This window comes from Calidris pugnax, unplaced genomic scaffold (assembly GCF_001431845.1).
Source record: "Calidris pugnax isolate Ruff unplaced genomic scaffold, ASM143184v1 scaffold161, whole genome shotgun sequence".
Lineage (NCBI taxonomy): Eukaryota > Metazoa > Chordata > Aves > Charadriiformes > Scolopacidae > Calidris > Calidris pugnax.
The window spans coordinates 199,975-224,682 of record NW_015090955.1 but is presented as its reverse complement, the minus strand read 5'-3'; the positions used below and the strand labels follow the sequence as shown (position 1 = coordinate 224,682).

General features: G+C 49.8%; 2 protein-coding genes across 2 annotated transcripts in view; one reads left to right on the top strand and one right to left on the bottom strand.

Moving 5' to 3' along the window:
- Positions 1-1,023: 1,023 nt before the first annotated feature.
- On the top strand, positions 1,024-17,533 carry DNAJC11 (DnaJ heat shock protein family (Hsp40) member C11). Its single transcript, XM_014952103.1, has 15 exons — positions 1,024-1,150; positions 1,632-1,705; positions 2,843-2,944; positions 8,283-8,411; positions 8,562-8,684; positions 9,370-9,443; positions 10,391-10,580; positions 11,624-11,709; positions 12,155-12,271; positions 13,184-13,339; positions 14,152-14,221; positions 14,348-14,405; positions 15,092-15,234; positions 15,685-15,814; positions 16,079-17,533. Exons 1-15 carry the CDS (start codon positions 1,063-1,065, stop codon positions 16,102-16,104), a joined length of 1,566 nt encoding a protein of 521 aa, XP_014807589.1. The 5' UTR covers positions 1,024-1,062; the 3' UTR covers positions 16,105-17,533.
- A 5,978-nt stretch (positions 17,534-23,511) lies between these two features.
- Positions 23,512-24,708, bottom strand: part of PHF13 (PHD finger protein 13) — a 3,938-nt gene continuing 2,741 nt past the window's right edge. Inside the window, exons 2-3 of the mRNA XM_014952030.1 lie at positions 24,151-24,703; positions 23,512-23,779 (exon numbers count right to left, since the gene is read on the bottom strand). Coding sequence (XP_014807516.1) covers positions 23,553-23,779; positions 24,151-24,703 — 780 coding nt within the window. The 3' untranslated portion in view covers positions 23,512-23,552. The remainder of the gene's footprint in view (positions 23,780-24,150; positions 24,704-24,708) is intronic.

Here is a 24,708-nt window from a genome sequence, read left to right as displayed (position 1 = left end):
TTTATTTTACTCTGCATATTTCTCCCGGTGCAGAGAGGTGGCATCCTGCTCCCTGGACACTGATTTTTGCCAGGAATTCTGTAGCTGGCCAGTGAGTGCTCTGTGCCACTGCCTTTTGGGGAAGTTCTGGCTCGTTTTGGGAACTGCACCTGTAATTAGGAGTTAGCCAGGCTCCGGGGAACTGCTGCCATGTAAGGACTGCTGCAGGAGTGAGGTGAGAAAGGAGAAGTTACCAAGGCTCACCAGAGCTGAAAAATAATATTGCTGAGAGGTTGTGTCCTGGGAGGTGACGTGGAAGGAGTGGGGAGGTTTATTCCATTGATTCTAATTCCCAAATCTGTTTCCACCACGTGTTTGTGGAATGAGGCCAGGTGTGGTCTAAAATTCCGGGGTAAAGAAGAGGGCTTTTTTTTTTTCCCTTGATGCATTTAGAGACACACTGTCCTCCTGGTTGTCCATCTCCAGCAGATGATGGACTGTCCCTTCCCGTGGCTTCCCGGGGAGCAGCAGTGAGGGATGAACATGAAACAGCAGCTTTGCATTACTTACCTTTACTGCTGGGAAAAGTCAGTGCTTTTTGACAGTTATAGTATTTACTTGAGGGTTTAAGACTGAAATAGGAGTGGAATTTGATGGATTTAAATGGGTTTTGTCCTGAGATGACTTTATTTTTCCTTGCTCCTCCGTGTTGAGTTGAGAAGACAGTATTTTCCTAACAAAAGTAATGGACAAACACAGATTGGTGGGTTTGTATTTTGTGTGGTTTCTCACTTGTTATACCCAAGTCTACACTGATGAGCTGTTGCTTGTGGCACTGTGAATGGTGTGGATAATACTGCTGTGCGTAATTGAGCACGTCATTAACCTCTGTAATGAAACAAAAATCCATTCTTCATTTTGCGTAAGAAGAAGTGATGCAACGTGACAGCTGAGGGACTGCTCCTTCAGGGCCGATCTTGGGAATGCTCTTTTTTAACCAGCTCTGGTTGTACTTTAAGTCACTTTTCCTGCTTCCCTCAGGCCTCTCAGGAAGAGCTGAAGGCTGCCTACCGCCGGCTGTGCATGCTCTACCACCCGGACAAGCACAGAGACCCAGAGCTCAAAACACAGGCTGAGCGGCTCTTCAACCTCGTTCACCAGGCTTACGAGGGTCAGTGGGAGTTTAAAAGTTTGCAGAAACTGTTTTCAGGGCTTTTCTAGGGGGAGGGCTGTGTCTTCTTGCTTTTTGAGGCAGATATATATATATTATTACGAAGTAATAATTACATTTGCTCATACTCGGTGATGCTTTCTTTCCTTTCTGTCCTGTAAATCAGAGGAGCAATGCAGCATAAATTCTGCAATGAGCAAGATGTGGAGTCTCTGTCTTATTTCCTGCCTGCTGTAAATAATCTTTTCACCACTGCCCTTACTTCTGAAAAAACTCTCCCATTAGGGACTAAAGACTGAAAAACAGAAAGGCAGCACGTGAGAAGGTTAAAGGGAGTTAATGTAAAAATCGGATACAACTGTAGAACAACGTATTTCCAGGATCTGTGCTTGAATTCCAAAAAACACTAGTGTGTCGGTCTGAAATTCCAAGAGAAGACCAAAAACTGAGTTCTCTCCTCTCTCTTGGTTTTGACTTGCAGTGCTTAGTGATCCTCAGACCAGAGCCATCTATGACATCTATGGGAGGAGAGGACTGGAGATGGAAGGATGGGAGGTGAGAGACATTTCACATCTTATGGCCAGTGGAATTGACTAAACCCCATTTATCTGACATTCTGCTCGTATCGAGCGGCACTGACACCTTGATGGTAATAAATGCCTGTTTGTTTGTTTGAAGGCATCCTTGTTTAGTTATCTCTGTCTCTCTCTGTCCCTGCTGAAACACCGTGATGGATTTTCAAAGAATACTTGGGTTTTTTACTTGACAAGAGAACAATAAAGCTGACATTCAGAGTTCCCTAATAGGATATTACCGTGACAGGCAACAGCTTTGTCTGAGACAAATGCGTCGTTATTGTCCATCTAGTCTCATCTTTTTCATCTCAAACTTTTTTTTCGACATCAACTAGCCTCTGAGTTTGAAATTACTTTTCCTTTCTCTGCTTTTTGGGGTTGGTTTTTTTGTTTGTTTGTTCAGTTTTGATGGGCTTTCAAAGAGAACTTGGCCATTCCTGGCTTTCGTGTCGCTAAGCCTCCTTCCCAGCCTCTGCTGGTCTTATTTGATTGAATTTACTGTTTCCTGCAGAATCAGGTTGTGTTGGGTCCAGTCATTGCCAGGGTCACATTTAGAGTTAGTAGCAGGAAACGTGGAGCAATAGCAGAACGTAACAGATATTTGGGAGCTGCTTGTGGCAGAATTGGTTCTTGTTTTGAAAAGCCCAATCCAATACTCTTTCCATCCATCCCAACCTGTTTAAAGCCCTCAGTCCCTGGGTAAGGTAAACAGATGGGAGTCAGCATAGCCTAAAATCACTTGATCACTTTATCTCAGGGCAGGCACTTTCAGTCATTTTCATTTTTGTGTCTACACCCAGCAGAGAAGTTAATGGACAGCTGTTGCTGCAGGATCTTGTGCTTGTGGGCTGAGAGCTCCTTGCCCTGGTTTTGTCTAGGCAATAGAAATAATAAGACTGTTTTCTCTTCTCATGGGGTTTCTCTGGTGCCTTCTATTTGGTCTGGCCCAGGTGTTTGCTCCCAAACTCCGAGTACTGAAACCCGGGCAGAGCAGCTTAGAGCAGCAGCAGGCAGTGTCAGAGTGTGCCAGGGCAGCAGGTCTCCATCCATCAACAGGGCAGTACCCCCAGCATCCTCCTTCCTGGTAATCCTCAGCTTTTCATTTCTCTTGGAGCAGGTTGTGGAGAGGAAGAGAACTCCAGCTGAAATCAGGGAAGAATTTGAGCGTTTGCAGAGAGAGAGGGAAGAGAGAAGACTGCAGCAGCGAACTAATCCAAAGGTGAGAGGCTTCACCCCAGGCTCAGGAGTGAATCTGTAAGTTATTACCAATATGCAAGGTGTGATGAGGAGCTGTGGTAAATACCCCCATAGGTATCTACCCTTAGAGAATTACTTCTTTTTTGAATATGCAGTTTGTCTGGACAATGTAGGGAAAACAGCTAATTCTTTGAACAGTAATCCTCTGTTGAAAGTTCTTTTTTCTGTTCAAACATATATAAGCATATCTCTTTCAGCGATTACATGAAAACAGCCCTAACACTGAAATGTTTCCGATTTCTTTCCAAGTATTCCAAATAAAATGAAACTCCCTGCACTTACCTGACAGGTTTTCCCTTTGGCACTGCTGTGGTGTCACGGCAATGGGGGGAGATATTCAAATGAAGCTCTGAAAGCACTGAAAACGTGAGGCAGCTGCTGAAGCAGCTGGGCAGCAGAGCTCCTGGGCTGCAGCACAGTCAGCAAAACCCTCTGGAACAGGACTGGGGTCTTGCCAGGTCCACAGTTAGTGCTTGCTCTAGGAAAGCTCCATCACACGCTCAGGAGGAGGATCATGGAGCGTTCCCTTCCCATCTCTCAGGCTGTTTGAGCAGTCTCAGCTCTTCAGAGGTGACCAAGAACACCGTGCTGGGGATGATGTTCTCCTGGTAGTGCCGGGATGGCAGAGAGAGGTGGGAATGATGAATGCTCTGAGAGCTGAGAATGCTAATGGCCTTGATGGCTCTCAGCTTGGTAAGTGCCCCAGGCAAACCCAGTGTCAGGATTCTCACTGAATGAGGTTCCAGGGCTTGATGGGTCACAAAAATCTTGGTTCTCTTGCAGTGAATAACATTTCACTGAATTTTCACTGAATTTTAGAGTTGGAAGGGACCATAGAGATCATCTAGTCCAACTCCCCTGCTGAAGCAGGATTGCCTAGAGCTAGAGCATGTTACTCAGGAGCATCCAGGTGGGGCTTGAAAATCTCCAGAGAAGGGGACTCCACACCCTCCCTGGGCAGCCTGTTCCAGGGCTCTGGCACCCTCACCGTGAAGAAGTTTCTCCTCATATTTGAGTGGAACCTCTTATGTTCCAACTTGTGCCCGTTGCCCCTCGTCCTCTCACTGGGAACCACTGAGAAGAGTCTGGCTCCCTCCTCCTTCAACCCACCCTTGAGATACTTGTCAGCATTGATAAGGTCTCCCCTCAGCCTTCTCTTCTCCAGACTAAAGAGTCCCAGCTCTCTCAGTCTCTCCTCATAAGGGAGATGCTCCAATCCTTGAATCATCTTTGTTGCCCTTCGCTGGACTCTCTCCAGCAGTTCCCTGTCTCTCTTGAACTGGGGAGCCCAGAACTGGACACAGGATTCCAGTTGTGGCCTCCCCAGTGCAGAGTAGAGGGGGAGAATGATTTCCCTTGACCTGCTGGCTACACTCTTCCCTATGCATTATTCAAGAGCTGCATCTACTCTCACCAAATATATTCGTACTTTAGTTTACCTGTATCACATCACTGGCTGTTGTGGTAGAGCACAGATACTCAGGACTTGTTTGTGATGGAAGGGTAAAGAAGCAGGAATATCTCCTGGCAACATTATTCCAGGCAGGAAGGGATCTCTGGATGCCACGGGACAGGGAAGTCAAACTGTCAGTGCTGGAGATGAGGTGACTGGGGTCAGAAGGGAGTTCTGGGCAAGGGGAATGGTTTTCTACACCTCCTGCTTCTCCGTGACTTCAGGAATTTGACATTTTCTCCGGGTGCCTCGCCGTGGCTGGGAGCAGTAAAAAGCAGAGCTGCACTGAGAGCCTCAGCCGCTGTGTCCTGCGATAAAATTAGCCATCTGGGTGTTTGCAGCAATTGCTGACTGGCAGCCTATAGAAATGGCTCTCCAGGCAGTGTTCCTGCAGAATTAGGTAGCACAGCTGTGATCATTTCATACACGAACACAAGTTATTTTAAAATTTCCAACATTTTGTCAGTTCTATAAAACAGTTCCAGCAAAATAAAGCATTTTAACCAGAAATGTCGAGCAATAACCAGATGTAGGCAATTTGGCAGGTTTCGAATCGAGTCTATTATTTGCTTTTAGAGCTTTGTTTTTGCTTTCAAAGGCATGCAGGAGGGTTGAAAAGTTCATCACTTGATTGGAGAAGAACCACTTCCTGTTAGGAGAAATTAAATCCTGTTATTTTCCTGCTGTGGAAGGTCAACATCTAATAAATGCGGGTCCCTCAAGGCTTAGTCTTGCACAGCTTCCATATGTCACCTTCCAGAAGGTAAATCCCTAGGAAAAAAAAAAAAAAAAAAGGGGAGGAGGGAGGTGCTGGAGCGGGTCCAGAGAAGGGCAACAAAGCTGGTGAGGGGTCTGGAGAATAAGTCTGATGAGGAGAGGCTGAGGGAGCTGGGGTTATTCAGCCTGGAGAAGAGGAGGCTGAGGGGAGACCTCATTGCTCTCTCCAACTCCCTGAAAGGAGGGTGTAGAGAGGTGGGGGTCGGTCTCTTCTCCCAAGTCACAGGCGACAGGACAAGAGGAAATGGCCTCAAGTTACACCAGGGGAGGTTCAGGCTGGATATTGGGAAAAATGTTTTCACGGAAAGGGTTCTCAGCCATTGGAATGGGCTGCCCAGGGAGGGGGTTGAGGCCCCATCCCTGGAGGGGTTCAAAAGAGGGGTTGATGTAGTGCTGGGAGATAGGGCTTAGTGATGGTGTTGCTCCTTGTTTGTTGTGTGGGTGTCTATTTTTGTCAAAGTTAGTTTGACGGTTGGACAAGATGATCTTTAAGGTCCCTTCCAACCTAGAAGATTCTGTGATTCTGTGATATTCTTCTCTGGCACACCTCTGAGTTCCATCAGTGTTTTGTATTGGCAGGATGGCAAATCAAGGTGACTTTAAAAGGTGACAGCAGATAACAAGCTCTGCTGGTTCTGCAGCGCCGTTCCCTGCCGAGCCGCTGCGCGTTGCAGCATGGGGCGCGCGGGCACCGATGGCTCCAGAGCTTTTCCCTGCTCCTTGCTCTTTGGGGAGGGATTTTTCCTTTCTGAGAGTCGACTCAGGAGGGTGATGGGGCGTGGGGGGCAGCAGTGGTCCCCCCGCTATTATCCGGTGGCACAGGGGGTGCTGTCCTTCTCCAGGAATATTTTTAACTTTCCCATCTGCTGCTTTTCCTGTGCTCGTGCCGGAGGCAGTTTCCCTGCCAGGATCTATAGACCCCAGAGGGTGACTTCAGCTGCTTGGTGGGAGGTGAGACGTGTGGAGCCACCACTCCCTTCAGTGAGAGGCCAAGGATCTGCTGAGGAGAGGGATGGAGACACTCCTTTCCTATCAATGAATCTGGTGGATTTTCATGGATAGGTTCAGGTGGTTTCCTTTTTTCACTGGGAGGGATATTTGTTCTCAAATTCACAGGTGTGAGAAAGGAAATTTTGAGTTTGACTACAATTAAAAGAAAGGAGTACAATGAATTTGAGGAATATGTGCAGACCTTGTTGCATCTTTACAAAGAGTACGGACGTTGCGGTGTGACCCCAGTACAATAAGTTGGTTTTCAGCGTGGTTTGTTAGTGCAAGTTCTTGAAAAAGCTTTACTGCCACTTATATTCCGGTCTGAGTGGAAAACACCATTTTCTGTCTTTTTGCCGTGCAAGTTCATCACGCTTATTACTCACCATGGCGTCCCTTCTTTAAAAATGTTTAACTTGGAATTTAAAATTGCAGTCTGGCAAAGATCCTGCGCTGAATGTGGTGCTCCACGTGGAAAACCTTCCTGGCCATCCTCTCTCTGTTATGAAGGATCTTGGGTTTTACGTTTCCTTGGATTGAAGAGCATCAGGGAAAAATTGAAATAGTTTTCTCTTTTGTTAAAAAAAAAAAAAAAAACATTCACCTGTATTTAGACAAATTTTATTGTCTACCCTGGAATTCCATAGAGTGGAGTTGGCACTTTCTGTTTCTCTTTGGCTGTTCTACTCCGTGTCTCAGCCGAGGGCTGCAGGGCAGTGGGAGGTTTTTGCCTCCTTTCACTCTCGTTTTGGCCTCGTTTCAAGGAGGAGCACAATTAGGAGAGGACTGAAACGGAAGAAGCTGCCGGGTCTGGAGAGCACGTCCCTTGAAGGTGACTTTGCAGATGGTTCCTGAAAAGTAGCCGCCTGCATAAAGGGCAGGAGTTCATCCTCAGGGCTGCCACAAACACAGCTTTGGGTCGTTTGTAAAGAGCTGGGACACAGCCCCTGGCCCAGAGTGCTCCTGAAAATAATCACACCTTCCCCTGTTCAAATATTTATGCAATTTTTGCTGTGTAACAAATCAGAAAATCAACATTGAGAAGAGGTCAGGAGTCTCCCCAGCAAATAAATGGTTGGGAGCCAAAGCAGAGAGAAGTTTTGAGTCCTGTCAAACTCTGCAATTCTTCCTGTATTTATGGCTCAGCGTTTGATGAGACTGGGGTGAGCAAGGGAAAGTGCTCACTTGGATCGAAATAAGAAATTATTCCCTCTGTGCTTGGACTCTGAGTGCTTTTTATACCAACCCAGCTCTTGAGTTTCTTTATACAAACTGCTCAGAGTTCATTCTCTGCTGGTGCACAGAGGAAGGTTGTTTTTTTTATATTGCAACTGGTGCATTTGGTGTGAGCTGGAATGGCTTTAATAGGTCTAGAGGGGAAGTTTCCAAAGCCTCTTGAAGTTATATGACCCAGACACAGATCTAATTGTGCCCTTTCCAAATAAACCCACTCTTGCAGTTCGTCTGAGTGAGCACAGCAGCAGGTAGCCAGACTATTTAGCTGTGGCCTACTTTTTTTGTAGGAATAAGCTTTTCTATGGTCTGAGAAAGACTTGTAGCAAGTGGTAAATATTGCCTGTCTTTGTCAAGCTTTTCTTCTGATGACAAGATAGAGACTAAGAAAAAGTAAACAAACTCAGAAGAAAACATTTAGAGGATTTCTGGCTAAGTTCCACTGAAGAAAATCGATTTCTAAAATATGTTATTAAAACTTCTAAATACTGACAGCAGTCAGTTGTGGGGGAAGAAGAAACCTGCTGTGTAAGTGTGTTCTACCTACTTCTGTCCTGCGTCGCAACAGGAGAATTGCCTCCTGGTATGACAAGTTGCATTCCTGCTGAAAAACTGTCTTTTATCCAGTTTAGTTTATGATTTGTGTTGCTCTTTTAGGATATTGTAATCGTTCTTTTTATTTTGTCTTGAACGTGCAAGAAATGCATTTTAGGGTGGAAAAGATAATGGCAGAAAAAGAAGGAACTGCCAAAATCTGTACAGATACAGGAGGATGGATTAGCCATTTGGCCTGGAATTGTTGGGTGGTCGTTAATGCTGAGTATTCCTTGCACTCCTCATTCCCTAGGGAACAATTAGTGTTGGAATAGATGCCACTGACCTCTTTGATCGCTACGACGAAGAATACGAAGATGTGCCCGGGAGCAGCTTTCCCCAGATTGAGATAAACAAGATGCACATCTCCCAGTCCATCGAGGTGAGGGGGGCGTGGGGGCCCGAGCCAGCAAGGCAGGCAGCGTGGGGCCACCCCAAACGGGACCCCTGCCCCCATTGTGTCCTTGCAGAACATGCATTAAATGTGTGAATCGGGATGAGAGTAATTGGTAACAACATATTCCTCTTTCAGGCACCACTGACTGCCACGGACACAGCAATTCTGTCTGGTAACCTTTCCACCCAAAACGGGAACGGAGGTGGATCGATTAATCTTGCTCTGAGACGAGTGACATCTGCCAAGGGCTGGGGAGAGGTAAGAGTTCTGGCTGCTCTGCGGTTTTATCTCCAGTCTATTTCAGGCTGCTTGGATTAGTTACCTACTGTTTATTTTCCGTAGGGAATTTCAGCTCTGGTTCATCTCAATTTGTGCGTGCTGTAGAATGTAGCAAAAAGAATTCTCAAAGGAATTTGAGAAAAAGGGAATGCCAAACCTTGGTTTTTTCTTAATTGTTTCCCCTTTCCGTTTGGCTGCGTGTTTTGGCCTTCACTTAATGTGGCAGAATTGTTACCCATTGTCTCTGGGGCCTTTCCACTTTCACTGGAGCCTCCCAGGTGCCTTGGGGAGGCTGTGACCGTGCAGCAGAGTGAGAGTTTGCCTTCGTTTCACAAACAGCTCTGTTCACAAAGGAAGAATTTTGGGGGGAAATAGACTGAGTCCCAGGCAGATACGGTCTGGGGCTACGATGGAGGGGTTTCCTCTGATTGCACTGGTGCTCGTAGCAATAAACAGCCCGTGGCACTGTGACCCAGGCTTGGTTTTGTGAGGACTCTGCTTGGTGAGACACCTCCTGCTCTAACACAAAGGCAGCAGAACAGGGAGGGTGCTGAAATGCGTGGCAAATGTTACTCATGAGTGACACGTCTGTGAAGTAAATGATGCTTGTGAAGGGCTTTGTCACTGCTTGCTTCTGACAGTTTGGTGTTGTGCATTTAAACAGCTGGAGTTTGGAGCAGGAGACCTTCAGGGGCCTCTCTTCGGTCTGAAGATATTCCGTAATCTTACACCAAGATGGTAAATATTAGAAAAATGGTCTAATGGTTAATATTCTGCCCTAAGGAACCAAACGGCTTGAATTCATATTAAATAAAATGAATTAACGAAATAATTAGATAGAATACATAATGGTTTAGAGAATCCCGTACAGTTCTGAATGACAGGAGTGGTTTTCTGCAAAACTAGTGATGAGGGAAAACTCAAAAGGCTGTGCTGTCTGATCATTGTGAATCATAACACGTAAATAAAGCTCCCTGGTGTTTCAGTCTCAGCATCTGTGACTCTTCTGGGACTTCCATGTGTGAGAGGGAGTCTCTGACAGCAAAAGAGGAGATGATATGTCATATTTTAGGGAAGTAATGCCAAATTTGCTGCTGGCGTGCTGTCTGTTTACAAATGAGCAGAGGTCTCGGGTTGTGACTGGAGACATATGTCAGAGCATCGTAGGGTCCAGTGTACACATCTTTCCTTTCATATCTTCCAACTTGGTAAATATGCCATTCCTCAGAGCTCATTCTGGGATGTCGTTCCCTGTAGAGTTCTTTAATGCTGGTTTTTGGAGTTGATGCTTGAGGATTATTAAATAGCAGGGCTGCTGTCTTCTAGCAGCGTTCTGCCTCTCCAGCAGACCAGGCTCTCTGCCGTGGGCAGGAAGGGTGAAGGCTGAGGGGCAGCTGTGTTGGCTGCAGCGTTGTGGCACCAACACCAATAAACTGGGCATGAGCCTGCTCTTTTGGACAGCACTGCAGTCAGACCCTCAGACATCATGATCTTTGCAGGAAAGTCTCTGTGTGTTGAGCATGGCTCCTGCTCTTTTGGACAGCACTGCAGTCAGACCCTCAGACATCATGATCTTTGCAGGGAAGTCTCTTGTGTATTGAGCACGGCTCCAGGGCAGGAAGGAGTCGGAGGCCACCTGGGAGCCCATGTTTTATCTCTGATGAGGATTTCCTTCTTTCTCCCAGTTTCATCACTACAAACTGTGCCCTGCAGTTTTCGTCCCGCGGCATCCGCCCCGGCCTCACCACGGTCCTCGCCCGCAACCTCGACAAGAACACCATGGGCTACTTGCAGTGGAGGTGGGGCATCCAGTCAGCCATGAACACCAGTATCGTCCGGGATACAAAAACCAGCCATTTCACCGTGGCTTTACAGGTGAGAGTCCTGTCTCTGCACACAGGAGATGCTGGTACCATTCCATGGGTGGGAAGTCTCTCAGCTTTTCTGTCCCAAGCAGTATTTTGGCTTGGGGCTAGGGAATAACGCTCGGTCAGACACCTAACGTGGGTAACCAGCTGTGTCTGGAGAGCACAACGCTTTGCACCCAACGCTGTGATGTCTGATGTGGGTCAGATGAGGGTCACAGACTGCAGAGATTGCGGGCTGTATGAGTCAAGTGGCAAGTGTTGCTGTTTCCTGTGCACTTAAAGGATAAGACAGGAAATCTGGGAGAACATTCAGTGGTGGCCGAGGGTCTTCATAGTCACAGACTGCAGAGATTGCGGGCTGTATGGGTCAAGAGGCAAGTGTTGCTGTTTCCTGTGCCACTTAAAGGATAGGACAGGAAATCTGGGGGAACATTCAATGGTGGCCGAGGGTCTTCATACATGTGACCAGCAGAAGTAGGGAGGTGATTGTGCCCCTGGACTCAGCACTGGGGAGGCCACACCTCGAGTGTTGTGTCCAGTTTTGGGCACCTCAATCCAAGAGAGATCTGGAGGTGCTGGAGCGAGTGCAGAGGAGGGCAACGAAACTGGTGAGGGGGCTGGAGAATAAAATCTTATGAAGGGTGATTGAAAGAGCTGGGAGAGTTTAGTTTGGGGAAGAGGAGGCTGAGGGGAGACCTCATCACTCTCTACAACTATGTGAAAGGACACTGTAGAGAGGTTGGTGCTGGTCTCTTCTCCCAGGTAATTAGTGACAGAACGAGAGGGAATGGCTTCAAGCTCCAACAGGGGAGGTTTAGATTGAACATTAGGAAGGAATTTTTCACCGAAAGAGTGGTCGGGCATTGGAACAGGCTGCCCAGGGAGGGGGTGGAGGCCCCATCCCTGGCTGTGTTTAAGGGCCGTTTAGATGCAGTGCTGAGGGATATGGTGTAGGGGAGGACTTTGTAGAGTAGGGGAGATGGTTGGACTCGATGATCCCAAGGGTCTCTTCCAACCTAGATGATTCTATGTGTGCCTCTTGTATTTCAGCTGGGAATCCCCCATTCTTTCATGATGGTCAGTTATCAGCATAAGTTTCAGGACGAGGATCAAACGCGAGTGAAAGGTTCTCTCAAGTAAGTGTGCAAGAGGAAATTCACGGTGCTCACGGCCAGAAGAACCTCTCATCTGCTGCCATGGGCCTCCAGGTTCCACACAACTCAAAAGCTGCTGGGGTCTTTGGGAATCTGCTCTTCCTTAATTAAGTGTAGTAACCACTGAAATGAATGTCATGGAGGCTTAGCTCTCTGTGCCTCTTTGGATAAGTGGGACTTAAAATACCTGGGTGATAGTTTATATCATCACTAATAAGAAAATGGGAAGTTCTTGTAGCCTGTTTAGTATTTTACAAGATGAAAAGGTTAATCTCATCTTGTAGATACACAGTGAATCTTCCAGTAGCCAACATTTGCTGCACACACACGTGTTTGCATGTTTTATTTGTTGGGGAATTACAGGATTCAGTAGAGAGGAATTCAGGACTCTTCCCTGTCTTACCGGTGTTCGGTTCATTCGTTCCAGGGCAGGTTTCTTCGGGACCATAGTGGAGTACGGAGCAGAGAGGAAGATTTCCAGACACAGCATTTTAGGAGCCACCGTCAGCGTTGGTGTCCCCCAAGGAGTGTCTTTGAAAATCAAGTCAGTCCAAGATTACAGCTCTGTTTGCAGAGGCTGACCATAAACCCGCGTTGTTGTCGCGTTTCCGATGTTCAGGTGGGAAGGCCCCAGTCTCAGGGTCTAGCGGTGCGTCGCTGTGTATTGCAGCTGCCCCCTCTCTAGCACAAAGGGTGCCCGTGGGCAGTGGTGTGTGCCTTCTCCTGGGGTCACTGAGCCTCAGCTGCCCCTCACAGGACTAGTTGAGGTGTGCCTCAAAATGCTCTGAAAATACAGCTTAAAGCATGGTTTGGAGCATTGTGGTAAGTGGATGCAAGATTTCCAAAAATAGTAGTAATAGTATATTTAATTGCATTCCGTTTTTAGAACACTGCACACAAGAATATACTCGAATTAGTGAATTATCATTAAGTAATACAGGTAATTCTACTGTTTAAGGTACATTTACTGATGTGCATTTTTAATTGATGCCAGCAGAGGGCGCGCCAGAGGCCGCTTCCCCAAGAAAACTAATGTTTTCTAAAATAAATACTTTTATAAGACTCAGAAAAATATGAATGTCCTCCTTCCTTGAAGGCACTTGCCGGTCTTGTGAACATAGACCTTCTCTAGAAGCATTTTATTTTCTCTTTGTGATGGTGTTGGTCCCTTTCCCTGGTTAAATGAATGACCAAACACATTCTTCTAAGATTAAGCCACTTTAGCATGGTCAGGAGCTGTCACAAGAGAACTCTGCTACATAAACGTCTGGCTGTGAGTGGTGTCAGCTCTGTCTTACCATTGTCTTGCTTCACTTTATCAGATTTTCCCCCTTTTCATCTCTCCTTTGGCTCAGCAGTTGTTCAGCAGCAGACACTGCTGTTAAGTGGACTTAAATCAAGTGCGTTAAACTCTGCGTTTCCTCTCACCTGACCCTCTGATCTTTTTTTGTTCCAGGCTGAATAGGGCAAGCCAGACCTACTTCTTCCCTGTCCACCTAACAGACCAGCTGCTCCCCAGTGCTGTCTTCTACGCCACCGTGGGACCTCTAGTTATCTACTTTGCCATGCACAGGCTCATCATCAGACCCTACCTCAGGGCACAGAAGGAGAGGTGAGCTCCCGAGGCTGTTTTAAATCCAGAGCTGGGAGGTCCCACGTGGGTGGCTCTGGGAGCCTGGTGCAGAGGCTGGGATCTCTGTGGTCACGCTGCCGTCAGTGCTCCTGAGTTCTGGAAGCCTCCCAAAATGGTTTGAAATCACAGAATCACTGAATCTTCTAGGTTGGAAGGGGCCTTAAAGATCATCCTGTCCAACCGTCAACCTAATTTTGACAAAAATAAACACCCACACAACAAACAAAAAGCATCACCATCACTAAACCCTATCTCCCAGCACTACATCAACCCCTCTTTTGAACACCTCCAGGGATGGGGCCTCAACCACCTCCCTGGGCAGCCCATTCCAATGGCTGAGAACCCTTTCAATGAAAAAATTTTTCCCAATATCCAGCCTGAACCTCCCCTGGTGTAACTTGAGGCCATTTCCTCTCGTCCTGTCGCCTGTGACTTGGGAGAAGAGACCGACCCCCACCGCTCTACACCCTCCTTTCAGGGAGTTGGAGAGAGCAATGAGGTCTCCCCTCAGCCTCCTCTTCTCCAGGCTGAATAACCCCAGCTCCCTCAGCCTCTCCTCATCAGACTTGTGCTCCAGACCCCTCATAAGCCCGTCTCTGGACCCACACTAGCACCTCAATATCTTTTTTATGGTAGGGAGCCCAAAACTGGACACATGAGGAAATGTGGGGAAGGACCATAAAACCAAGCTGGTTTGTGTGAGGTGGTGGGTCAGGTTAATTGGGGTGGGTAAGCAGAGATCTGAGTCCCATCACCGTGTGGCCCTGACGTGATGTTCACCCCGTGTGCAGGGAGCTGGAGAAGCAGAGGGAGAACACGGCCAGCGACATCCTGCAGAAGAAGCAGGAAGCTGAAGCTGCGGTGAGTCTCTCCCGTAACTAATCCCCCCTTTGGCTAAAAGAAGCTGTTTTCACGTGGGGCTTTTCTCTTTTGGACACCATGTTCTGACACTGCTTGATTTTTGCTCTGCCCCTGGTGTCGTGACAGGTCCGGTTAATGCAGGAGTCCGTCCGGAGGATAATTGAAGCGGAGGAAGCCAGAATGGGTAAAGATTTACAACACCATTTACTTGCTCCCTAAATTTGGAGAGAGGAAGGAACAGTGCAAAGGCTGGGGGGCTGATGGGGAGAAATGCAGGTATCATTTCCACTCAAATATGAGGAAAAACTTCTTTGGGGTGAGGGTGGCAGAGCCCTGGAACAGGCTGCCCAGGGAGGGTGTGGAGTCCCCTTCTTTGGGGGACTTTCAAGCCCCACCTGGATGCTCCTGAGTAACATGCTCTGACAAGCTCTGGGTGGTCCTGCTTTAGCAGGGGAGATGGACTGGATGGTCTCTATGGTCCCTTCCAACTCTAAAAATTCAGTGAAATTTCTTCATTTCCACCCCTAACGAAGCACAGTGTAATTGCTGTCGTGCCCGTGGTGGGGAGGTTCCATTATGATTCAGCTTCTGGTGCCTGAGCTTAGTAGGGACCACCTGAATGTTATTTTGGGACAAGCTGGGAGGTGCATCAACAGGCTGAAGTCAATAGTCTGGCTTTGCCTCTTCGCAAAAGAGAGGTGTGTGATAAATCTGTGCAAAAGCTGGAGTCTGCAGGTCAGGTTTGGCTGGGCTCTAGCTTCCACCATTTGTTCCTGGGTCAGAAAATGTGGGGGTGGTCTTTTCCTCAACGTCTGCCCCGCTGGCAGTGGGAAGCCTTTCATCACATCTGTGATTTCCTGTGAAATGCAGGTTTGATCGTAGTGAACGCCTGGTACGGGAAGTTTGTCAATGACAACAGCAGGAAGAACGAGAAGGTGAAAGTAATAGATGTGACTGTGCCCCTGCAGTGCTTGGTGAAAGACTCTAAACTCATCCTCACAGAGGCATCCAAGGTACGGGGTTGTTCTGTCACCACCAGGCTCCAGAGCTCACGTGGGTGATGCAGAATCTCGACTGAACTGTCCTGTGGGGGTTTCTCTGGTGACTCCAGATCAATTGACAAAACCATTTACACACCAAGTGTTACCAACCTCCAGGAACCTCTGTTTCTCTGGGCATCTCCAGTGCCAAAGAAACAGTGTCTGTGTGTTTGCAGCATGCAACAGTGTGTGTTACAGACTCTGGGGCTGTACCCAAAACTTCCCACCCCCGATTTGCTCTTTTCTGCATTTTGAACATGCTACTGGAGAGGCTATTCCTTAACTTCTCATCTCATTGGCAGCAAAACTCCTTTTTTTTTTTTTTAATGACACCTCATTCTGGCCCTAATAAATGTTTTGGGTCAGTTGAAGAGCTGTGAAAGCCCGTTCCCTGATGCTCATTCTGTCCTCCTCTGGTTCAAGGCAGGGCTGCCGGGTTTCTATGACCCCTGCGTGGGTGAGGAGAAGAGTTTGAAAGTGCTTTATCAGTTCCGAGGAGTCCTGCACCAGGTGATGTCAGCTGACAACGAGGCCCTTAGGATACCAAAGCAATGTAAGTAGCAGGGATTGCTCTGCTCCTTCCCTTAGGAACCAGTAAAAGGGTTTGGGGGTTCAGAACTGGGGGTACTGAAAAGGATTGGCCACGATACGCGTATTTCAGCAGCACCTCCAACTCATAAAGCTTCCATATTAATACCTTGGAGGTGGATATGAATGGTGTGTAATGAGCAGCCCCTGGTAGGGGGGTTAGGTTGAAGGTGTGACGTGTTCTGTGCGACAGGAGTGGCACGTGTCCCTGTGTTGTTGTTGCCCACAGCTCACAGGATCGATGCGGACGGTTAACGGGAGAGCGGGCACCTCCGGAACGGCACCTGGGCCAACGGGATCTGCAGAACCTCCCCCCCTGGACCCTACAGCTTTTGAACAGAGACACACACTTTTATTTTTACTATTCTCTAGCGGGCGGCGGTGTCCTGCCGGTTGTGTTAGGAGACAAAAAAAGGAGAGAACCTGCTTCTCCAGGTGGCTCCAAGGCAATACTTCTCTGAATTGTGGCTCGGTAACCAATAAAGCAACGTGACTCTGAACGCGCAGTGCTCTCTGCTGAGGTTGTGCGAGTCCCTGCTGCTGCCGTTTGGTCCCTTCGTACACTCTCACCTGTATCTTCTCGTGCTGAGCAGGGAAGAAGACCTGTTGTTCTCTTCCTGGGGCAGGGAACCTTCCTTTTTCTGCTCCTGAGGAGAAGTTCCGTTCTCTGGCCGCCTCCTGGAAAGGCCTCTGTGTAAATCCCTTTTGTTGGAAAGAGGACAGAGATTGTTTTCCACCTCCAATCTGTATTTGAAATGTACTTGTTAAGAACAAGTATGTTTGGAACGAAGTTCTTTGCCTTTCATAGTATCATGGACCTCTTCAGCATGAATCCATCCAGCTGCTCATTTCAGACACTGCTGTTCCAGACAAGGACACGGGGGTGTCGTAGTCTCATTAATTCTCCTGCCACCCAGAACCACCTACTGTCACAGTTTTCAAGGAAAGAGGAAAGCAGATGGGGAAGAAGGACAGCAATCTGATTCGTTTGGTTCTCATGCTGCAACTGTCTCTTCCCATCTCATTTATTTCTAGGAGAAAGAGGAAGGTAGTTTATCCAGGTAGAGCAGGCCAGAGCGAGGAGAGATGCCAGTGGGTAAAGAGCTGAAAACATACAATTTGGCTGCCCTTTCTGAAAAGCAACCAGTTTGGATAGAAGTCCGTTGGGTCACTCTTGCAGTGATTTCGCAGCAGGAGGGACAGTTCTGTCCTTGTGTGGGGCAGCAGGTCCCAGGTGTGTCCCAGGGAAAGGAGCAGGGGGGGCTACTGCTCGGTCCCACTCCCAGCGAGCCCCACAACAGCCCTCACTGCTCAGAGATGGGGGGTAAAGACCCCCATCCCTGGGTGGTGGGTGGTTGTTCTACACAACAACTGCCACCAACCATTCCCTGACACCAACCTGGCCCCATCTGCTGCATGAAGGGGGTTCCTTCTGCTCCATCACTGTGACAGGAGAATTAGAGTCCTGAGAACAGACTCGTTTGAGCCAGTCTGAAAAGAGATGCCCCTGCTCTAAAAAGAAGTCGGTACGGTGACGGGGTGTTTGCCTGCTTTTATTAAAAACACACCAAAACTCTTCGTTTGTGACCAGCTCCCGGTGCAGGGTTTTATTCCACTGATGACCAGTGTTCTGTTGATCTGAAATGAAATGTAAAACGTGCAATAAATTATATTCGGCTGAAAAGTAGCCCCTGTTCCCTTGGCACCTCCCGAAAAGCAAGGGTTGCAGGTTCTGTAGGTGTAACTGCTCCCTCTGTCACCTCCTGCTCATCGGCCTCTTTGGGTTCTTCATCTGTAATGAGTTAAAAGGGGGCAGAAACCCCCACCAGAAGTTACTTTTCCCTGTTGTGTCCCTGCATGAAGCCTACGGTGACGGGGTGTTTGCCTGCTTTTATTAAAAACACACCAAAACTCTTCGTTTGTGACCAGCTCCTGATGCAGGGTTTTATTCCACTGATGAGCAGTGTTCTGTTGATCTGAAATGAAATGTAAAACGTGCAATAAATTATATTCGGCTGAAAAGTAGCCCCTGTTCCCTTGGCACCTCCCGAAAAGCAAGGGTTGCAGGTTCTGTAGGTGTAACTGCTCCCTCTGTCACCTCCTGCTCATCGGCCTCTTTGGGTTCTTCATCTGTAACGAGTTGGAGGGGGCAGAAACCCCCACCAGAAATTCCTTTTCCCCGTTGTGTCCCTGCATGAAGCGTGTGGCCAAGAGTCTGCAGTGACCAGGATGTGGGAGAACACTCCAAGAAGAATCAAGTTGTGCATCAACAAGTTGCAAAACGGCAACACCACATTAACTGGTGATGGCCAAGAGGAGCAGCAGAGCAGCGACCCCGAGGAGGGATTTCATGAACAGAAGTTTGCACAATAAACCAATTCTCCTCGTTTCCGACAGCTTCCTGAGACAGTTTCTGCTGCTGTGAAAGTGTTTTCTTGCATATTGTGTCCATTAAAGTGTAGAGAAATAACGACGTGATTCTAAAAACTGCTTCAGTGCTTCAGGAGATGCCCAGGTTTCGCTGCACTCGAACAGCAGCCCTTCTGAGAGCCCAGAGCCTTGGTCCTGCTCCAGCAGCTAAAACCCATGACGGTGCAGCATCTTTGGGTGCAAACCTTAAAAATGCCACAGAAACAGGAGGTGACGCGTCCGTCTCTGACCCAGCAAATGCCTAAAACACCCCAATAAGGATCTGGGAACACAGAATCACAGAATCTTCTAGGTTGGAAGGGACCTTAAAGATCATCTTGTCCAACCGTCAACCTGACTGACAAAAATAGACACCTGCACAACAAACAAGGAGCATCATCACTAAACCATACCTCCCAGCACTACATCAACCCCTCTTTTGAACACCTCCAGGGATGGGGCCTCAACCACCTCCCTGGGCAGCCCATTCCAATGGCTGAGAACCCTTTCAGTGAAGAAATTTTTCCTAATATCCAGCCTGAACCTCCCCTGGTGTAACTTGAGGCCAACACACAGTCCTCTTTTCAGCCAGAGCCTTTAAACTGGAAATTCTCGAGGTGGAGGAGATACAGGTTTAGGATTTACTTTCTAGAGTCTTCCCTTGCCCTCCTGTGCCTGCTCTTGGCTGTGACAGCCACATCCTGGGGTGGCCCAGCCAGTGACAGGCTGTAGCCAGAGCTCTGGCACTGGTTCTGCTGTAGGAACCACCCAAACCCCATCCCACGTGTATCAGATGGTGGGTTCATGCCCAGGGAGGGCTCGGCTGGTGGCTGGTGGCATCAGGCAGGTGCTTTCATAGAATCATAGAATTGCCCAGGCCAGAAGGGACCTCCAAAGGCCATCTAGTCCGACCCCCCCGCAGTCAGCAGGGACACCCCCAACTAGACCAGGTTGCCCAGGGCCTCGTCGAGCCTCTCCTTGAATATCTCCAGGGAAGGGGCCTCAACCACCTCCCTGAGCAACCTGTTCCAGTGCTCCACCACCCTCACAGTGAAGAACCCTCTCCTAATCTCCAGTCTAGCTTTCTGCCATCACAACCCTGTTCTCCTCCAGGACTGGCAGGAGTTCTCCTCCTTCCTTCTCTCCAAGGGCAGAGGAGTTTGTGCAAGGGGCAGATGAACCTTAACTTCAAACATTGGAATTTGTGACTCTCCTTAAAGCAAAACCCCTCACGACGAAAGGACACGACCCTTGTCCCGTTCCCTGGCTGAGCATCGTAAAAAGTTTAAAGTTTGTTTTTCCCTGCCAGCTCAGCCCACCCGGGGCTCAACCTCTCCCTTTTCTCCTCCTCTCGAGTGCCCTTCTCAGCCGTGCAGCCGCGGCAGCAGGTTCTTCTCTGCAGCAGCCAATGCTCCAGATCCATTTTTGCGTCCCCACCGTGTTTGTTCTTCTCCGAGTTGTGTCCACACGGTGGAGGAAGGCCAATGGAATCCTGGGCTGCATAGGGAAGAGTGTGGCCAGCAGGTCAAGGGAAGTCATCCTCCCCCTCTGCTCTGCACTGGGGAGGCCACAACTGGAATCCTGTGTCCAGTTCTGGGCTCCCCAGTTCAAGAGGGACAGGGAACTGCTGGAGAGAGTCCAGTGAAGGGCAACAAAGATGATGCAAGGATTGGAGCATCTCCCTGATGAAGAAAGGCTGAGAGAGCTGGGACTCTTTAGTCTGGAGAAGAGAAGGCTGAGGGGAGACCTTATCAATGCTGACAAGTATCTCAAGGGAGGGTTGAAGGAGGAGGGAGCCAGACTCTTTTCAGTGGTTCCCAGTGAGAGGACGAGGGGCAACGGGCACAAGTTGGAACATAAGAGGTTCCACTCAAATATGAGGAGAAACTTCTTCACGGTGAGGGTGGCAGAGCCCTGGAACAGGCTGCCCAGGGAGGGTGTGGAGTCCCCTTCTCTGGAGATCTTCAAGCCCCACCTGGATGCTCCTGAGTAACATGCTCTGACAAGCTCTGGGCAATCCTGCTTCAGCAGGGGGGTTGGACTGGATGGTCTCTATGGTCCCTTCCAACTCTAAAATTCAGTGAAATTCAGTGAGTTCGCTTCCTGCCCCGTCCCTTCCCTCGCAGCCAGGGCTTGGGTCGGTCTCTCCTGCTGGACACCAACTCCAGCTTCTCCTCTCCTTATTTCCCATCAGTGCAGTTTTACAGAGACTCTCAGAGCAGCTCCGTTTAAAAAACCCACCACTTTCACCTCCACCATTTCTGCTCTGTGAGAAGCTGCCATTTTACAGCGACAGCTCCCCGGGGCTTCTGCTGATGGCTCTGTATAATATAAAATTACACACAGAATTAACACAGAAGCTGGAGCAGCAGCAGCTTTGCTTCTGATACGGTCCAGTGCTACCTCCAAAGACACAACCCATCTTTTAAATTTGCTGAGGTGTCCAAGGCTGCTGCTTTGAACCCAGCACCTTTGGTTTGGGGTGGTGGCACCAGTGACCCTTTACTGGTTTGGGGTCCCCACCATGGGGAAGGGGTGGGAGGGAAGGAGCTCTCCTTCTGTGCAGCTCCCAGAGGGTTTAAATGAGTTTTTTGGGGGGTCTGAGGCCCATCTTTGCCGGGCAGACACAGCCCAGCCCAAGGTGCTGTGTCCATTTCACTCCATTTCTGAGGCTGCGGTGCCCGGTCCTGCAGGGACCAGGCTCTTGGGCAAGTAGGATGGGCATGGGGCCACCTTGGCCAGTCTCTCCTGGCGTGATGTGCCCTGTCCCACGCCTGGCTCCTACGCACTGAGCCTGGCTTTCAGCCTCTCCTCTCTTCTCCCCCACCAGCATCCTGACCCCAGCCCTCACCGGGGCTTGCACCACTCAGCAGGTCCATCAACGAGCCCAGTTTGCCCACTCTGGGCTCCTGGAGCCACTGGTAGTGCCTGCCCCCATCGCCCCCACCCTGTGCCAGTGATGGGACCCACCAAAAATTGCTGATGGCAGAGGGTGGGTGAGGAGGAACCGCTCCAGAGAGAGGGGGGGATCCCCACAGCACGAGGTGTTTGAGTGCTCCCCATCCCTCCTGCCTCCCCGCATCCCCAGGGGAAGAGCACCTGAAGCATGAATTCTCTCCACCACCTGCACAAACTGCTTCACACCCCAGTAAATCAGAACAGCAGACTCCTGAGTTGGGAATAAAACAAAATCCTTGTTCACTTGGTTCACATTTAAGAAAAAAAAAAAAAAACCCTGTTTCATTAAAACAGTTTTAATGAAAAAATAAAGTTCTGAATTAAACTATAATTATACATGGCTGGAAGTGACGAACTAAAAGAATGGAGATGTTACTTTTTTTTTCTTCTCTCTCTGCTGATATCGTGACGTGCTGGACTTGTCAGAGCCCATCTATCGGGATAAAGGGAACAGAACAAGAGTCAGTCACACCGATGAGTGTGAAAAGGAGCCAGTTCACGTGGAATTCACCGTTTCCACCAAAAAAAGCTGGAGGAACACAATCCACGGAGGCCAGGGGAGTTGCAGACACGCCGTAAACACAGAGAGACAGATTTTCAGAGCAGGTCCAGCCCTGGCGCAGCTCGCGACCGGGATCTTCCAAAGCCTTTCCCTTTTTGCAGAGTGAAATGGCAGCATTGGAGAACTTTGGTTATTTTTCTGGCTGCAGAGAACAGTCAGGCAGCCGTCGGGGGGCAAGTCTTTGGCAAACTCCTCGGTGGTTCCACGAAGCTCCTGGGAGGCAGCACGTCACGGTTTTCGGGCTTTACAGAACCTGGAGCTGGTTTTTTGGGAACCCGGAGCCGGTTGTTGCAGGTCGGTGGGACGGGGTTTGGATAAAGCAGCAGGAGAGAAGAACCATCACTCGTGGTGCAGCTCCATCATCCTCACCCGAGTGGGCAGAGCTCTGGCTCCCCCACATCTCCCCGGGCTGGAGGTTTGACAACCCCATGGTGTCTACCCCAAGGAGGGTCCCTGGCTCCATGGGAAGCCCCGTGGTCACCACCAGGATGGATGTGTCTTCTGATGAGCTGGTACCAGGATAAGGGCAGTCCCCTCACATCCCACTGGACACGGTGCTCCTTCATCAGGTGGAACTCCAGAGTCTCTCCCTGTCCCGTTTCCCAACGGATTTCCCTCGGGCTGAGGCCCCAGGAAGCCCCATGGAGGGACCACAGTGTCGGCGGGGACCTCAGCGCCCTCCTGTCCCCCCTCCCATGTCTGAAGGGTCTTCATTGCACGTCATCCTGCTCCCGGCATCGCCTGCATGTGCTTCTGTCTGGGTAACTTGCAACCAATAGGTTAAAGATTTGGGGGTTTTTTTGGTTACAAATCCATTCTCAAAAAATAAACAGGGAAAACAAAAGCCAACTTGGCCGTAGCACTCAGATGGAAATGACCAAATCCCAAACCAGACCTGCCGGGTTCCCAGTTCACTCTGGCCCCTTTTACAGCCCACGCTCGAATTCTGGGCTGAGAAAAGGCAGAATCACCGTCTTCTTAAATCAGCACCTTAAGAGTTTAAGGAAGGGCTGGGAAATGGAGCAAACAGCTTCCCCCCAGACACACGTTTGAGCCAATCATGCAAAACAAAGTCACGAAAAAGAGACCTTCTGGAAAGAAATGGGGTCCCCAGCGCTGCCTCTCTGGAAAAAGGGCTGCTCCCTCCTGTAAAGGTGCAGGGTGAGTCCCGTTTCCACGCGAGCGATGCCAAACCCCAGGGCTCCCCTTTGCAAGAGCGCGGTACGAACCGACACCGACTCCTCCTCCGGAGCCTCAGAAGAGTCCAGGACTGATACATACGGACAAATGGGCGGGTATAATATTACATGAAAATTAAAACACGTGGCCATTTACTTTTCAGACTCTTCACACAGATTTCCCCCCCCTCCTCCTCCCTTCTCTGGAGGAGGAGGAGGAGTCTCCTCGCACAGAGAGGGTTCGCAGTTGGGATGAGAAAGGTGGGATGAGAAAACGTTCGTGGCAAAGGTATCCTCCATCCCCCAGACATCACCCCGCTCACGGCTACGACCGGCCAAGACCCCCTTGCCCAGCCCAGTGGGCCCAGTTCCTCCCTCCTTCCCTCCATCCGAGGGGGCTCCAGCAGCAGTTCTCACCCCTCGGCTTCTTCCAGCTCCGGTTGACGCCACTCGGCGATTCCCGGTTCCGGTGAGCGGGCAGCCCTCCGGCCCCAGCAGCAGCAGTTCGGGGAGCTCCCCCCCCCCAGCCCCCCCAGGCTGGGGTCTTGGGGTTCCCCCCGCCCCACGCAGCACCCCCAGCTCCCCAATTCCCTCCCTTAGTCCAGAAAACGCCTGCGCGAGCCCGTCCGGGAACGGTTGGAACGGCGAATGTCAAACTTGGAGTCCCGGCACTTCTGGCAGATGTAGACCTCTGGGACGTTGGATTTACGGATCTTGGCACAGGAGAGGTGGATCCAGGTGTGACACTCGTTGCACTCGATCATGGGCCGCCCGGCGAAAGGCTTCATGCAGAAGCAGGTGACCAGGTCCCAGGAGTCGTCATCTGCAAAGGCGAACAACCAGCGGCGTTTAACGGCCAACCCCTCTCACCTGCAGCAGGAATTTACTCCACTTTTGTGCTAAATTCAAGTCCCCCAGTGCCAAAGCCAGGCACTTTGCTGCTTCTTCCACACCTGAAGGGAAACTAGGTCTCCTGCACAGGAGACTCTTGGCAGGACACAAGAGGGTTGTAACCCAGGAGAGCAGAACCAGCTCCTTCTTTAAACCCACAGCTTTTCACTCAGTTTATCACAAAAGCAGTAAATCAACCTCTCCTTTCCCCCCAAAACCCAACCCCCTCTTTGGGCAGCACGTTTTCCCATTTTACCCTCACGCCACAAGCCCCAAAGGGAGGGATGAGAGCCAGGCACCTACCCGAATCCACCATGATGTCCTCGTCGTCGCCGGTCCCGTCCTCATCCCGGAAGACCACCTGCTTGCCCTGCCGAATCACCGTTCTCTTGCCCACGCTCTGGATCTCCACCGTCTGCTCGGCCGCCCCGGGGGGGTAGGAGACGCTGGAGGGGGTGTCAGAGTCCCACACCGAGCTCTGCTCGGCCGCCGACGGAGGGTCGCCCTCGGACGAGGGGCTCATGGGCGTCTCCACGTAAGAGTCCTCCCCCTCCAGCTCCAGCAGCTTCTCCTCGTAGTCCTCCTCGGCCGACACCTCTGTTTCCCTCCTCTTCAGCTTTTTCTTCTTCCTGATCTTGTCCAGCTGCTTTCTCTCCGGCAGGAACCCGCTGGGTTTAGCCCGTTGGAAGAGGGAACCGTAGGGTTTCGCTCGTTTGAGCTGACTGAAGTTCTTCCTGTTCTTGGCTGGGGGGGGCACGGCCGAGGGGACATCGTTGAACCGGGGGTCCCAGCTATCGCTGTCGATGGTGCCCCCGGTGCTGTTGGGGGGGCTGGGGCTGTTCCTCAGCGGTGCTTCCTGGA

Bases quoted from the DNA above. Each gene is read 5' to 3' on its own strand.
- DNAJC11 (XM_014952103.1), top strand. From the start codon at position 1,063: ATGCTCTACCACCCGGACAAGCACAGAGACCCAGAGCTCAAAACACAG. The intron at 14,222-14,347 runs GTGAGTCTCTCC...GTGTCGTGACAG, and splicing joins AGCAGGAAGCTGAAGCTGCG to GTCCGGTTAATGCAGGAGTC. The intron at 15,235-15,684 runs GTACGGGGTTGT...CTCTGGTTCAAG, and splicing joins TCCTCACAGAGGCATCCAAG to GCAGGGCTGCCGGGTTTCTA.